Genomic DNA, 12,847 nt, shown 5'->3' with positions numbered 1-12,847 from the left:
TATAAAAATAATTTTCTTATCCGAAAATAATTTGTAATGCTGCACAGTACTATACTTCCTTGTGCTTCAGAAAAGAACGTTTTTCCTCTGAATGTTCCTTGTGTTGGCTTCTAGCCTTCTGTTCCTTTCAGTGCATTTGGTCTTGTGCCAAATAAGAGTCATCACTTAGCCCAAAAGTATCGTTTTCCAACACACAGAATCAGAAGGAAAACCCCGCCTATTACACCCACTGCCAATTACCATACCACAAAACTGACTAGTTGCATCATTGGCCCATCACTTGTGAATTTCTGCCTTCCAGAGCTTGTATTCCTGCAGAGAATGAGTTTGAGCCACATGGAAGATATGTCTTTAAGCCATTCAAGTCCTCAAGGGACACACAGACTATCCTGGAAGCAATGGTTGCTCTACTCAACAACAGTTACTTTGCTGTTGATTTGCTCCTTCAGCACATTAATTCTTACTTTTCTTCCATTCAAGGTAAGGAGACAACAGTACCTATAATTGCTGTTTTTCTTTTGTAAGTCTAGTTATTATCATTGTCACTCAGTACTGTTAGAGCTAATTGGAAGAGATGTGTGGGTACAGATAATGCAAAAAGAATTTCAATTTTGTTGTGGCATATGGCTTTTTAGGCTTATCTAAATATTTTGAAATAAAAGGTATTAGAAAATGCCAAGTGTTAGATGCATAACTGGGCTAGATAGAATCACTTAATTAAATCAATTGACAGATGCCTTGGAATATTTTCTCCCTTTCTGGAACTCTGCTAAACCCTCTTGGTGGAATAAAGGTATAAAACATATGTTTGCCTTCAAAGAATGGGATGCAAGCTATCATCTTATTGAGGGAAAAGATTTAAGAAGATAATGGAAGAAAGAATAAGGTAGGCAACAGGTGGTTAGTGCATTTTTGTGGAAGGAATTGGCACTGAACTAGGAGTAAGATCTGGATTCTGGTTCTAGGTTACCCTAGCTGTATGAATTTAAGAAAGACATTTAATCTTTCTAGTTCTCAATTTCTTCATCTGAAAAATGGTGGTAGGAGAATGGATTTGTTTATTACAGTGCCCCTTCTAGGTATAAAATACAGTGATTAATAATTTATCTAAGGATAGTATAGAACATAGATACTTTAGGAATTCAAAATAGGGGACAATCACTTTGGACTAGGGTGATCAGGGAAGGCTTCATGGAGGAAGGAGGAAGCACATTACTATTTGGGAAGCCCCTGATGCTTATCAGGAATTTCCCATTGAGCTCCAATCCAAGTTGTGGATCTAGTAAAGGAAATGGAGATATTTAGGTTTTTGCTGAAGTTTTTCTGACGGTTGACTACATAATACTGATCAAAAATAAAAGAAGAAATGCCTTATTTAATTTAAGATTTTAGTCTATTTCTGGGTACATTTGGAGATTCTGAGCCTTAGAGAGAATAAGGTAGTATATGCCTGTCTAAGAAAGGGCTATGATATGAAATTAGCACCTGGGGAAACACTTTTCTAAGGTGATTGGCCAGTGAGGGTTTCAATGACATGTCTCTACTAATTAAGATATTTAAAAGTAAATGAGAAAAGATGCAAAAAGAAGTACCTTGTACTTGCTGATGTCAACTTAGGGCAAGTGCAGCTTTGGCCAAATTTTTATACAGTCACCTATTAATCTGTATTCCCTAACTGTACACTAGGATATGCAACAGAAGCATTTCTAATCATACCCCCATTCTCTCCAGGAATGTATCTATCAAACAGAAGTCTGAACTTTCTGGAACAGTGAACCTTTGAGAAGAAAGAAAAGAATTGTCAGGAATTCTGAGTGTTTTGATTTCTGAAGAGGAAGGGTGAGAATAGCAATAGCTTACTTTGGAAATACTTAATCCCTCTAAAAGCCCCTTCAAGGTTTAGCCAGATTTCCCTGAAGAATGTAGGATATGTTATACCTGTTATCCATTTCTGCATAAACTGGGGTATCAATGCATAAAACAGACAGGAAATGTTCTTCTCAAAGGAATACAGTAGTTATTGGGATGTCTAATAATGCCAGAGGCATCTAGGACACCTCTTTCAAGAATTGAACTTGACCAATCCCATGTGTTTGAGCTCTGATTCTCTCTCCTAGACAACATGCATCTTCTCAATGAAAACTTCCGCCTCTACAGAAATAGCCAAGTTTATTTCAAGTTTGGGGAAATTTAAAAGGTTTTCAGGATATTGTCCTGATTGGATGACATAAAGGCTTATTTCCTATAGCACAAGCCAATGGCCTAGCTGATGATACAATATTAACTCACTTTCCACTTGCCTAAACTTCCTTTTCCTTAATGGTCACAAAAAAAGTATCTTAGGAAAGGAGGACTGAGTGGCTAGCGGATGTTGAGTCATTATGAGGTGGCCACTTCCACCTTCTTACAATATGCATAAACCTTGGAGATTTTATTTGGTCTCCACTTTAGTTTTTATATACAAAATCCCACTTTCCAACTTCTCTAGGCACTAATTCAAAAAGTGTTAGATAGGAAGATTAGTCCTTCTAGACCAACAGAAATTTCCTTGGGAGAACATTTTTTTCTCCCCTCTCACCCCATCTTTCAAAGGGATTGTTTTGATGTTGGATTGTTTCAGTTGAACAACTGAAAGTATTGACTATGAACCCAAGAAGTTTGGTCTACCCCTCAGTGAAAATAACCTCATAGAAGTTATCTTTAAAAAAATGCCAAACCCAAAAACCAAATGTTCAGAAGAGACTCCTGCTTCAATGAAATGAAAGATGCTTCCTAAAGGGGAAGTTGTGCTTGTTCTTAAAAGCAGAAGAGAGTCTATTTCCAAATGATGATCTATATTAGGATTAGTTTGGAGAAAGAATGATTGTTTTGGCCATTTGAACCCAGACATTTAAATCTGGGCTTAAATCATAATGGGGTTACAAGAGCAATTGCTCCTTCTAAAGCAAAAATGAATTAAATTAAATGGGAAGTCCCATATGCTTCTTTATAAATGGATATTTACCCCTTCCAAACATCAACAGAATTATAAATAGAAACTGCCCCCACAGAGTAGTGGGGGTGAGACTTTTGAATCAGACAGACTGTTTGGATTTCAGCATGGCCTCTTATCAGCTATATGACCTTGGACTAATTACTTAATCCCTCTCAGACACACTTCCTCATCTGCAAATGAGCATGCTAGTTCTTATCCCATAGACCTGCAATAAGGATTAATGAGACAGTATAGTACCTGACCCATAGTAGGCTCTGAATAAATTGTAGTGATTAATATTTACATCATTATTATTGACATCATAGTGCAGATCAATTTAAAAAGATTTTTAACAAAATGGATATTCCTTGCTCATCTATTTCATTTCCTCAGCTAAAGAGAATCCCTTGTTGCCAAATAGATGATTTTTGTGATTAGATAGATTTTGATTTGTGGCAATAGAAAATGTTAGTGGTGGTTTCTGACATAGCTCAGAAATAGACATTAAAGCAGTCCAAGTACAGCATTCGGGATTTCTGTCTCTGGCAACTAATTTGTCTGTGGCCTTAGGTTTTTCCCTACACTCTTTATGAATGATAGTAGACACCACAGATCCTATCAGTGCCACATATTTTGGCACTCATTTATATTTAGATTGTTACCCAATTGCCTCATGTGTGTAATCATCTTTCTAGAAAGACTATAAACTGCTTAAGAGGTAAGGACTATAAATTGTATTTTTTCTTGCTGACAATGCTAGTTGGGAATACAGGTGATTCATGTTTTTTTTCAGTTCTTCATCAAAATCAGCATCATTATTGAAACAGGTAATATTTAATTAGCAGGACCAGATCTGTCTGAGAAAAGTCCTCCTTAACAATTATTACATTTAAACCCATAAATACCTTCAGTGAGCTAGATGCTATTTTGTCCTCCATTTTATAAACAAGAAAATTGAAGATAAGGAAATCCCTACCACATGACTATCATGGATCAAACTAAATTGAATTTCAGCATTTCTTTTAAGAAATCCCAAAAGGAGGATGAAATAATCGCAAGAGCAAAAACAACTGTAGGAATCCAAGCTTTTTTATTGCACCTCTTTATCAATAAAATATTTTTAGTACAATAACAACATGTATGGTAATTTATTATGTTACATAGAAGTACTAATACTATATATAATAAAAAGATACACAAAATGGAAACTTATAAGGATAAACTAAATAACATGCTTGCTCTAGTTTATTCACAGTGCAAGACTGTTTTTCTTTTACCAGAATATTATATTCTATATGTTAATATGATATAAACATTTCTAAGCTAATCAAAATAAAATTTCAGTAATTTGACAAAAGTGTTTCTTTTATATTCTTAATCTTAGTTTAACACTTTGTGATACAATAATTTGAAGGCTATATTCGAAGTTAATTTACTTTGATTCATGGTTTTGACTGTCATAACCTATATGTCTCCATTCTCCTCTACTTGACTATTTTATTCCTTTAACTTCTATTTAAACATGCAATAACTTTTCCCCATTCTTTTTCTTACCCGAAAGCCTTGCCTTCAATTTCTATGAGAAAATAGAAGTAGGCAAGAAAGAAGTAACAAAACTCCCTAGCATATCTACCACTTACCTGCAAGTTTGTTCACATAGACTATGTTTCCCTTTTGTCACTGTGCGTGAATTATTCACGTACCTATGTAAGGCCACCTGTGAACCAGATTCTATCCCCTCTTACCTACTCAAGGACATTGCTCCAACAATTATCCCCAGCTCTTAAATTCTATCCTCCCCTGCCCCCTTTACTGGAACATTGTCATCAAATGGCAACAGATAACCATGTTGTCAGTTCTCTCATGTTAAAACGAAACCACCACAACAAAAATTTCTTTGACCGCCTATCCCCGTCGAGACTCCAATTAATTTTTCTATTTTACTTTACAGCAAAATTCCCCCAATTTCCCTTTTCTCATTTAACTTTATAGACATTCTAATTATTAAGCTTCTGTCCTCATCACATCCCAGAAATTGCTTTCGCCAAGAACCCCAGTGACGACTGTATTGTTAAATCCATCAGTTAATTCCCTGTCCTCTTCTCGCTTGACTCAGCAGCATTTGATACAGCTGACCACTTCTTGCAATACTTTCTTCTCTGGGTTTCCAACATCACACTCCCCAGGTTTCCCTTCTGACTCACTGGCCTTTCATTCTTAATCTCCTTTGGTGTTTCTTCCTCATTCCCTGACCTCCAAACATTGCAGTGTTCCAATGCTCCTCTCTATCTATACTCACTGCCAGAACAATCTCACATGATCTCATGTCTTACAATGTCACACAACAGCTTAAGACTCCAAATTTTATACCATCAGAATTCCTTACATTCCATCCTCGTAGGTCTGACTGCCTAGCTGACACTCCTACCTAGATATGTAATAAGCATCACAAACTTGATATGTCCAAAAGTGAATTCATCACTCTTTCCTCTCAATTTACTCCTCTTGAATCTTGTTCATTGCAGTGATTAACAACTTCATCTTTTCAATTACTGATGCCCAACATCTTTAAGTCATCTTTTTCTTCTCATTTTCTCATCACATATCCATGTCAGGATAGCCAGCACCTTGGTCAGAGGCATCATGCTTTCTTGGCTAGATGATTATAGTGAATTTTTGGCTGGTCTCACTGCTTTTGCCATGGGCTCTGTTTGCTTTATTCCTACCATAGCAGCCAAAGAAATTCCATAAAAAATGTGCAATATCTTTAAGTTCAAAAAGTCTCCTAAGCACTTTGCTGCAGGGAAACCAAAGAACTATACATGGTACAAAAAATATTTTGTGATAATATCTTATTTTACTGCTATTTTAAAGCCTTTGGCGTTTAAATACCAGTATTTATAGAATTAGCCGCACTGATGGCTTCTTGTAGCAAGTAAACTGTGGTATGTTACGATACTTTGAAACTAGTCTCCTCACAGTATCTCACTTATTGTAAGTGGTGTGATTGTCTGCATATTAAATGAGGGCAGCTTTACCAGTCTTCATGGTGAGTATTTCTATAGTTTGATTTAATATTATTAAAAATAAAAATAAACGTAACTAGACATTCTATTATTTTCTTTTCACATGCCAGTGGATCACCTTGTGTACTGATTGGGCATAGAGACTACTACATATAGATAATTTCTATAGCCCAAGAGGAAGAGAATTCAAGATAAAATAGTTGCCCTGTGGGTAGAGGTTAGGTGGATGGGAGGAGAACTTAACTTTTGTCTAGAAGACTCAAAAGGGCAGTTAGGTAATAAAAGGGAAAGGACAGAACCAGCCGTCTGCAATGGAAAGCTGAGACAGGTGAGACAAGGTGGAGGGAAGAATTTTTTAATATGACTAGGGAAAAGAAGTTTGCTTCAGGATCTGAAGCTCTAAATAAATCAACCAAGAAGTCTGTGACACTGTCATTCTCCTGACCAATTCCTCTTTTTCTTCCTCTACAGACTGCCAGTGAGCCCTGTGTAGCTAAGTTTGGTGAGTAACCTATCTTTCATACCTCCTTTTTACTTTTCTTAGCATTTGATACAAGAAGGAAGCCCATATCCTACTTTAGTCATTTTTAAACCACTATTTATAACTGTTTATCTTGTGTCAAGCAGTTTTCTAGCAGCTGAGACATCAGAGGTAAGCCAAACAGACAAGTCCAAGTTGGTTTTTTTTTTTTTTTTTTCCCAACGATTTCTTTTATTGGACGCCTCCAGGTACCCGGGGATCACCCTCAGGAGGCGGATGAGCAGATGGAGACGACTGGGTGTGGGCCCCGGGGAATCCTCAGCATCCCGCGCCCCCCTCACCGGGCTCCTCCGGGCTCTAGAAAACTTCCCTTGGATCCTGGAGTCCCGGGATCGAGTCCCACGTCGGGCTCCCTGCATGGGGCCTGCTTCTCCCTCAGCCTGTGTCTCTCTCATAAATGATAAAGCTTACATTCAAGGTCATTTCTCTGGGCCGGAATACACATCACTCTTACAGGGCCAGGACCTGAAATCCAGGAATCCACCTTTAATTTTGCTTTTTAATAAGCACAAGTTACAAATTTCTACAACTCAAAGTTCTCACATTTCACATATTGCTGATGCTCAGTACAGCACGTGGTGTTTTTTGTGTGTGTTTTTGTTTTTGTTTTTGTTTTTGTTTTTCCACATAGGCAGAAAAATTAAACTAAAAGGGTAAAAAGTCCCTCTGTCTCGAGGTTAAGAAAGCCAAATAGAGATTAGGATAAAGTTGTGGGGCATTTATGTTTGCTAAATACACAGATTGTTCAGCTTACTTGGTGGAGTGGAGGGTGTGATGGAGTCTCAGAAGCAGGAGGCCAAGGAACTGGGGAGAGTGGAAAGGAAGAGTCCCACCAAGGGTGAAAGAATCCAAGGCTTTGTTTTTTTTCCCACATATCTTTGTGTATACGGAAGAAAAGTGAAAACCATGCAATAGGGACTCATTCCCAGAACACACACAGATTGCAAAACACCAGCCTCAAGAAGTAACACCTGTCCTAACCCCCTGCTGGCTCTGTGCATTTTTGTTTACAAATGTATAGAAAAGGAATGAAAGCCAAGGAAATGGCTATTTCCTTTGTGCTCTCCTGTCCTCTCAGTTTCTAGCCACTTTCCCTTAAAGTGACCCGGTACTTGCTAAGAAAACCATTAAAGTTTCCAGTCACACCGGGCCTTAGGGTATTTCTTAGAATACATACAAAATTGAAAATAAATACATTTGGATTGTTTATGTGTTTCAGGCCACACACACACACACACACACACACACACACACACACACATTTTCAGTGGGGAGCAGAACATTTCTAAAGTTAACTGCAACTCCTGTTTTCCTATATAGTTCGAATTGCCACACTTCCCTGGCTTTGGGATTAAGGAATCTCTTTTTGAGGAATCTTGTCTCTGCCTTTGTAATTTGTTTTTGTTTTCCTAGTGAATGGAGTGGAAATCATGATATGTTTGAAATTCCTTCTTGAGGTGATAAAATGTTGAGAACCTCAAGTGTTGCTGAGTGGCTTCAAGTCTTTAAGTGGTCCTTATTACAGAATAAGAGAACCAGTGACACTTTTTCCTGGTGACTTGCCAATTATCTACTGCATATTATATGTAAAGCAGGAAGAAATTCACTGGGCTTTGGGTTCATTGGAGATACAGAGAGACTTTGCTTCTTGCTCTAATGATCTCTCCTTCATTCTCCTTTAGGATCTACCCTCAGAGCTTTATAATCAATCATTTATATATAAATAAGAATTTACATCAACATGTGATCCCTTCTGGGTTGCTTTCTTATCAAGGTTTCTTTGTAGTTATCAGACTTTGCCTTCCTAAGAAAAAATTACAGAGAATTAGAGAACAGGCCAAATAAGTATTTTGAAGGATCAATACACCGCCTTGGGCTCTGAAATCACACTACTATGCAAAAACAATTAACATTAGGAAGATATGTACATTCCACATATACCTATGAAATAAATGATCGAGTCTTGATTCTTTTCCCATCCTCTGTGACAGTATTAAACTAGGAATACTTTAAACAGTCAAATTCAAATAATTTCCATTTATAAACTCATGAATTTACTAGTAGTTACTTTTGAAGAGTTGGATAATGATATCCCAATTAGATCTTGGGTATATACCCATAAACTAAAAAGAAGAGCCATAATTTAGACACAATGCACCAAATTCAGGAACATGGATGTATCATTCAATCAAGAAATATTTATTGAGGACACACTAGGTTCCGGGAACTCTTTTAGGTGCTAAAGATATAGCAATGAACAAAATAGTGAAGCACTTGTCCTCAAAGATGTTATATTCAAGTGGGTATAATATAAAAAATAAACAATTTTTTGTTTATAATTTATATATGATTTATAATATATAATTTATAATATGCTAGATGGCGACACACTTTCTATAAGGAAAACTAAAGCGGGATAAAGGGAGAGAGTGGCAGGAGACCACTATTTTATGTAGATTGATGAGAAAGGTCTCACTAATAAAATGATACACAGTAAATAGTACTTACATAGAAAAGGATGAATATGCATGGACTGCCACGTTTGGTTATCACAATCCTGGCTTGTGATTCCTCTTTCCCTTCCTCCTTCTTTATTTCCCTTCACAAATGTTAATTGACAAGAGATGAAATGCCACCTAAAACTTAACAACCCATTTTTCTATCCTAAGTCCATTTCTTTAGAATTCCCCAATCAAGAGATTTCTCTACAACAAGTTTCTCTAAAACAAAATACTAAAATTTTGGTTGGAGAGAACTATATAGACTAAGAAACAACTTGGAAGTAAGGAAGAACTATAATCAGGAAAGGAAGGAAATAAATAACTATGCTTTCCTTTTTTTTTCCCCTCCTTTATAAATTTTTTACAGGACCATTACCTTCAAAATGGCAAATAACATATCCTAAGCTTCCTTGTGTGAATAAGACAGCTGATGAGAAACTGGAGATACTTCAGAATGGTTTATATCTAATTTATGGCCAAGTGGCTCCCAATACAGCCTACAAGGAACCAGCTCCTTTTGAGGTGCGGCTATATAAAAATGAAGACATCATACAAGCTCTAACAAACAACTCTAAAATTCAAAATGTAGGAGGGACTTATGAATTACATGCTGGAGATATACTAGACTTGATATTCAATGCTGAACATCAGGTTCTAAAAAATACTACATACTGGGGGATTTTATTGCTGGCAAATCCCCAATTTATCTCCTAGATTTGATTTGGCCTTTGCATCATCTTTAGCACATGCAGAGATGCTGGTGAGTGTGTTGGAGGAGGCAGATTTTCAACACCCACAGTTTGAGTACACAAATCAACACAAATGGAATCCCTTTGCATGTGACTTTGCATCTCTCAAGCTTATCTGAAAAAGACTCAAAAGGCAGCCCAGAGATACTCGCTTACCCCTGACATTGGGTCAGCAAAGATGCTTTACTAACCCATGATAAATGACTGTGGGTAGCTCAGGGACAGAAGCTTCTCGAAGAGTCTTTGTCTACTTCTTGAATGCTTGGGTGGAAAAATTGTCTTATTGCCCTGGGAGACTTACCTGGTATGCAAAAAAAAAAAAAAAAAAAAGATTCAGGGAGTAGCCTGGGTTTGTTCTTATATTCTTGGTCTGTATCACTTTATTCTTCCTGTACTCATGTTTTTTGAGGCCCACCTATTAAAAGTGACCAGACTGGGAGGGTGGCCACAGATATGCCAACAACACCCCACTTTAGATGTGGTAATATTAAGAAGACAGACATGTTCTCTAAAGTTAGAGAACTATTGGGACAGCATAGAACGGAATGCACTTTACTTAGGAATTTCCCTTGATTTCATCACATTCAGGATACAGAATGCTTAATAAAACCAGTTAGTCAAAGGGCCCTCCTTCATGTAGGGCCCATGAGAAGTTGTTGTTTATGTATGTCTAAATGTTGTCAGTAGTAAATAAAGAGTAATCATTAGTAATCATAAAAATTAAACCGCAAAAATTGGCATCATCAAAAAATATATTGTCATGTAATAATTTCATATTTTTAGCTGGCTCTCCACAGTTTGCAAAGTGCTTTCATATATCATAGGGCAACTCTATAAAGTGAATGGGGCAGGTGTTTTTGGCACAATTTAAACAATGAAAATAAGAAGGCATCTAGAACATAGGTAACTTGCTTCAATCCATAGAACTAATGATTCATGGGGCCGGTTGGTTTCCCCAGTGTATCATACTATCTCAGCTTTAGGGTTAGTATCGACTTTAAAACTTATTAAAGTTTAGTAGATTTAATTATTAGGAGATACATTCTCTTTCAGCCCAAGGTGGGTAGAATAAAACTACAACTGATCTCTCCTTTCTTAGCAAACTACTTTTCCCTTCCCTGCTTGAAACAGGGAGCACAAGGGTATTGCTTAGGGCTTACTCCAACCAAATCCACTTCCTTACTTTAAAGAACTTGTCTTGGTCAAATGTGTTAACTTCTAAAAATAATGAATAGCCTTCAATTCAATGATAGTCTGCTAAAGCTTTAGACTCTGTTAAATTAATTAGCTTTCTTGTTGAAAGGTATGTAATATGATTACATGATAACCCAATTCAAAATATTTATGGATATTTGTAAAAAGCTGCATTATGTTAACTAATAGTATTACATATAAAGCTAATTTAAAACTATTTGTATTATATGCAATAAAAATTGTTGGGGAGCAGACTAAGCCTGAGGCCAAGATATTTATTAGGCTTTGTTAAAAAAAAAAATCTGCTAAGTAACTGTACTGGCCAAAGACCTGGATATCTTCTTTGTCTTGCATTTGCATATCTTCTCAGGAAATTAAAGTTATATAACATGTATTTATAGAAACTTGTTACTGATTGTTGTTGAGTTATAAACAAGAGTGTGCTGAAGTGCTGGAGTGAGCAAGCAGTTAGCTCATGACAGCTGATTGTTAAATTTTCAAAATTTTGCAATCTGGTTATTATTTATAGTCATCCTTGAAGTTGGCCATGAGAGGACAATTTATGTCATAGGAATTGACAACACAGCAAATTAGGGATTTTCCTTTCGGAAAGCCTGTTCACCATCACACCACTGTTTATAAAACTCTCCTTCGTAATGACTCCTCTCTGCTCCCACCTCATTCCTGGGACAGTCAAGGCAGGCAAGGGAGAAAGGGAAATTGTAATACTCCCAGCAAAAGTCCAACGTCATCATGATTTCTCAGAGCAAGAGTGATCCTCAGCAGCTGCAGCCAGAGCGATGGCTAACAACAAGATGACCTTTAAATTTTCCTGATGCTGTAATTTCAGCCTTTGGTTTCATGTATACTCTGTTTTCTTTTTTCTTTGAATAATTGAAACCTATAATAAATGTATATTGGTAAGTGGACTGTAGCTGGCTTATCTGTGGGTTATCAGTTTAGTCAGTGATGTTGAGAACTTCAAGGTGCATCAGAGAGATCCTTGACCATATGAAACACTTACGAGGCTAGTGTTAGGCAAAAGTGAGAGCTGGATGCAATTAGCTTTTTGATTATAGCTGTCCCAATCTCTGATGAGTTAGTCAGAGAGTTTCACATTCTGACCTGTACTTACCTCCTCAACTCCACCTCAGTCATCCTCACCAACAAAGCCATCACCAACACCTCTTATACTAATTGTTTTTTACTTTTCATTTGCCCATCAAAACTTATCGTTGTAGGTTAAGTCTCTGAAGATGGCAGTTAATTAAAAAGTAATGAAGCATTTGAGCATTTGATGGGGGCAAACTAACTCCTTAAATGAAATGTATCTGTTTCATCTTGGAGATGAAATTGCTGTCTTTTTGTGTTTGATCTCAAAGAAGCAATTTCATTGGTGGGTGTGAGAGGATTTTTTTTTAAATTTTTTATGTGAGAAGGAGAAGCAAAAACTTGATCAATTTATGGGTGAGGAGTCTGAGGATTACTTTCAAGTAGAATTTATAAAGGATACCTTGATACATACACTTTTCTTGATCTGATAGGATGCATCTCTATTTTGGGAATCACTAGTGACACTGGCAAAGTCACCTTAGGGGTCATGACTCCTCTGAGTCCCACATCTATCCTCAATAAACGTTTACACATGCCTTGCACCTACAAACTCAGAAAGTATGATTGTAGCAAGACTCTCCCATATCTACTACCAAGGAGTTGACCTTCCTCTTCCCAACAGATCTGCTGGGTGGGGTCAAACTCTAGCTTACTGTCAACTTTTGCTTTCTCTGGTGGGAGTCAGGTACTAGTTCTATCACCCAATTACAAGAAATATACTTCAAAGCTCTTTTAGGGGTTTCCTTGAA

General features: G+C 37.0%; 1 protein-coding gene across 1 annotated transcript; it reads left to right on the top strand.

The window, feature by feature from the left end:
• Positions 1 to 290: 290 nt before the first annotated feature.
• TNFSF18 (TNF superfamily member 18) lies at positions 291 to 11,905 on the top strand. The gene is made up of 3 exons (XM_072830644.1): positions 291 to 480; positions 6,472 to 6,502; positions 9,410 to 11,905. The coding sequence occupies exons 1-3, from the start codon at positions 322 to 324 to the stop codon at positions 9,754 to 9,756; spliced, it is 537 nt and encodes a 178-aa protein (XP_072686745.1). The 5' UTR covers positions 291 to 321; the 3' UTR covers positions 9,757 to 11,905.
• The last annotated feature ends 942 nt before the right edge of the window (positions 11,906 to 12,847 follow it).

The sequence above is a fragment of the Canis lupus genome, chromosome 6, assembly GCF_048164855.1.
Source record: "Canis lupus baileyi chromosome 6, mCanLup2.hap1, whole genome shotgun sequence".
Classification (NCBI taxonomy): domain Eukaryota; kingdom Metazoa; phylum Chordata; class Mammalia; order Carnivora; family Canidae; genus Canis; species Canis lupus.
This window is presented reverse-complemented; position numbering and strand designations above follow the sequence as displayed.

Excerpts from the sequence above, each read along its gene's own strand:
- TNFSF18 (XM_072830644.1), top strand. The coding sequence starts at position 322 with ATGAGTTTGAGCCACATGGAAGATATGTCTTTAAGCCATTCAAGTCCT. Across the intron at positions 481-6,471 it reads TTACTTTTCTTCCATTCAAG|ACTGCCAGTGAGCCCTGTGT; the intron begins GTAAGGAGACAA and ends CTTCCTCTACAG. Across the intron at positions 6,503-9,409 it reads GCCCTGTGTAGCTAAGTTTG|GACCATTACCTTCAAAATGG; the intron begins GTGAGTAACCTA and ends AATTTTTTACAG.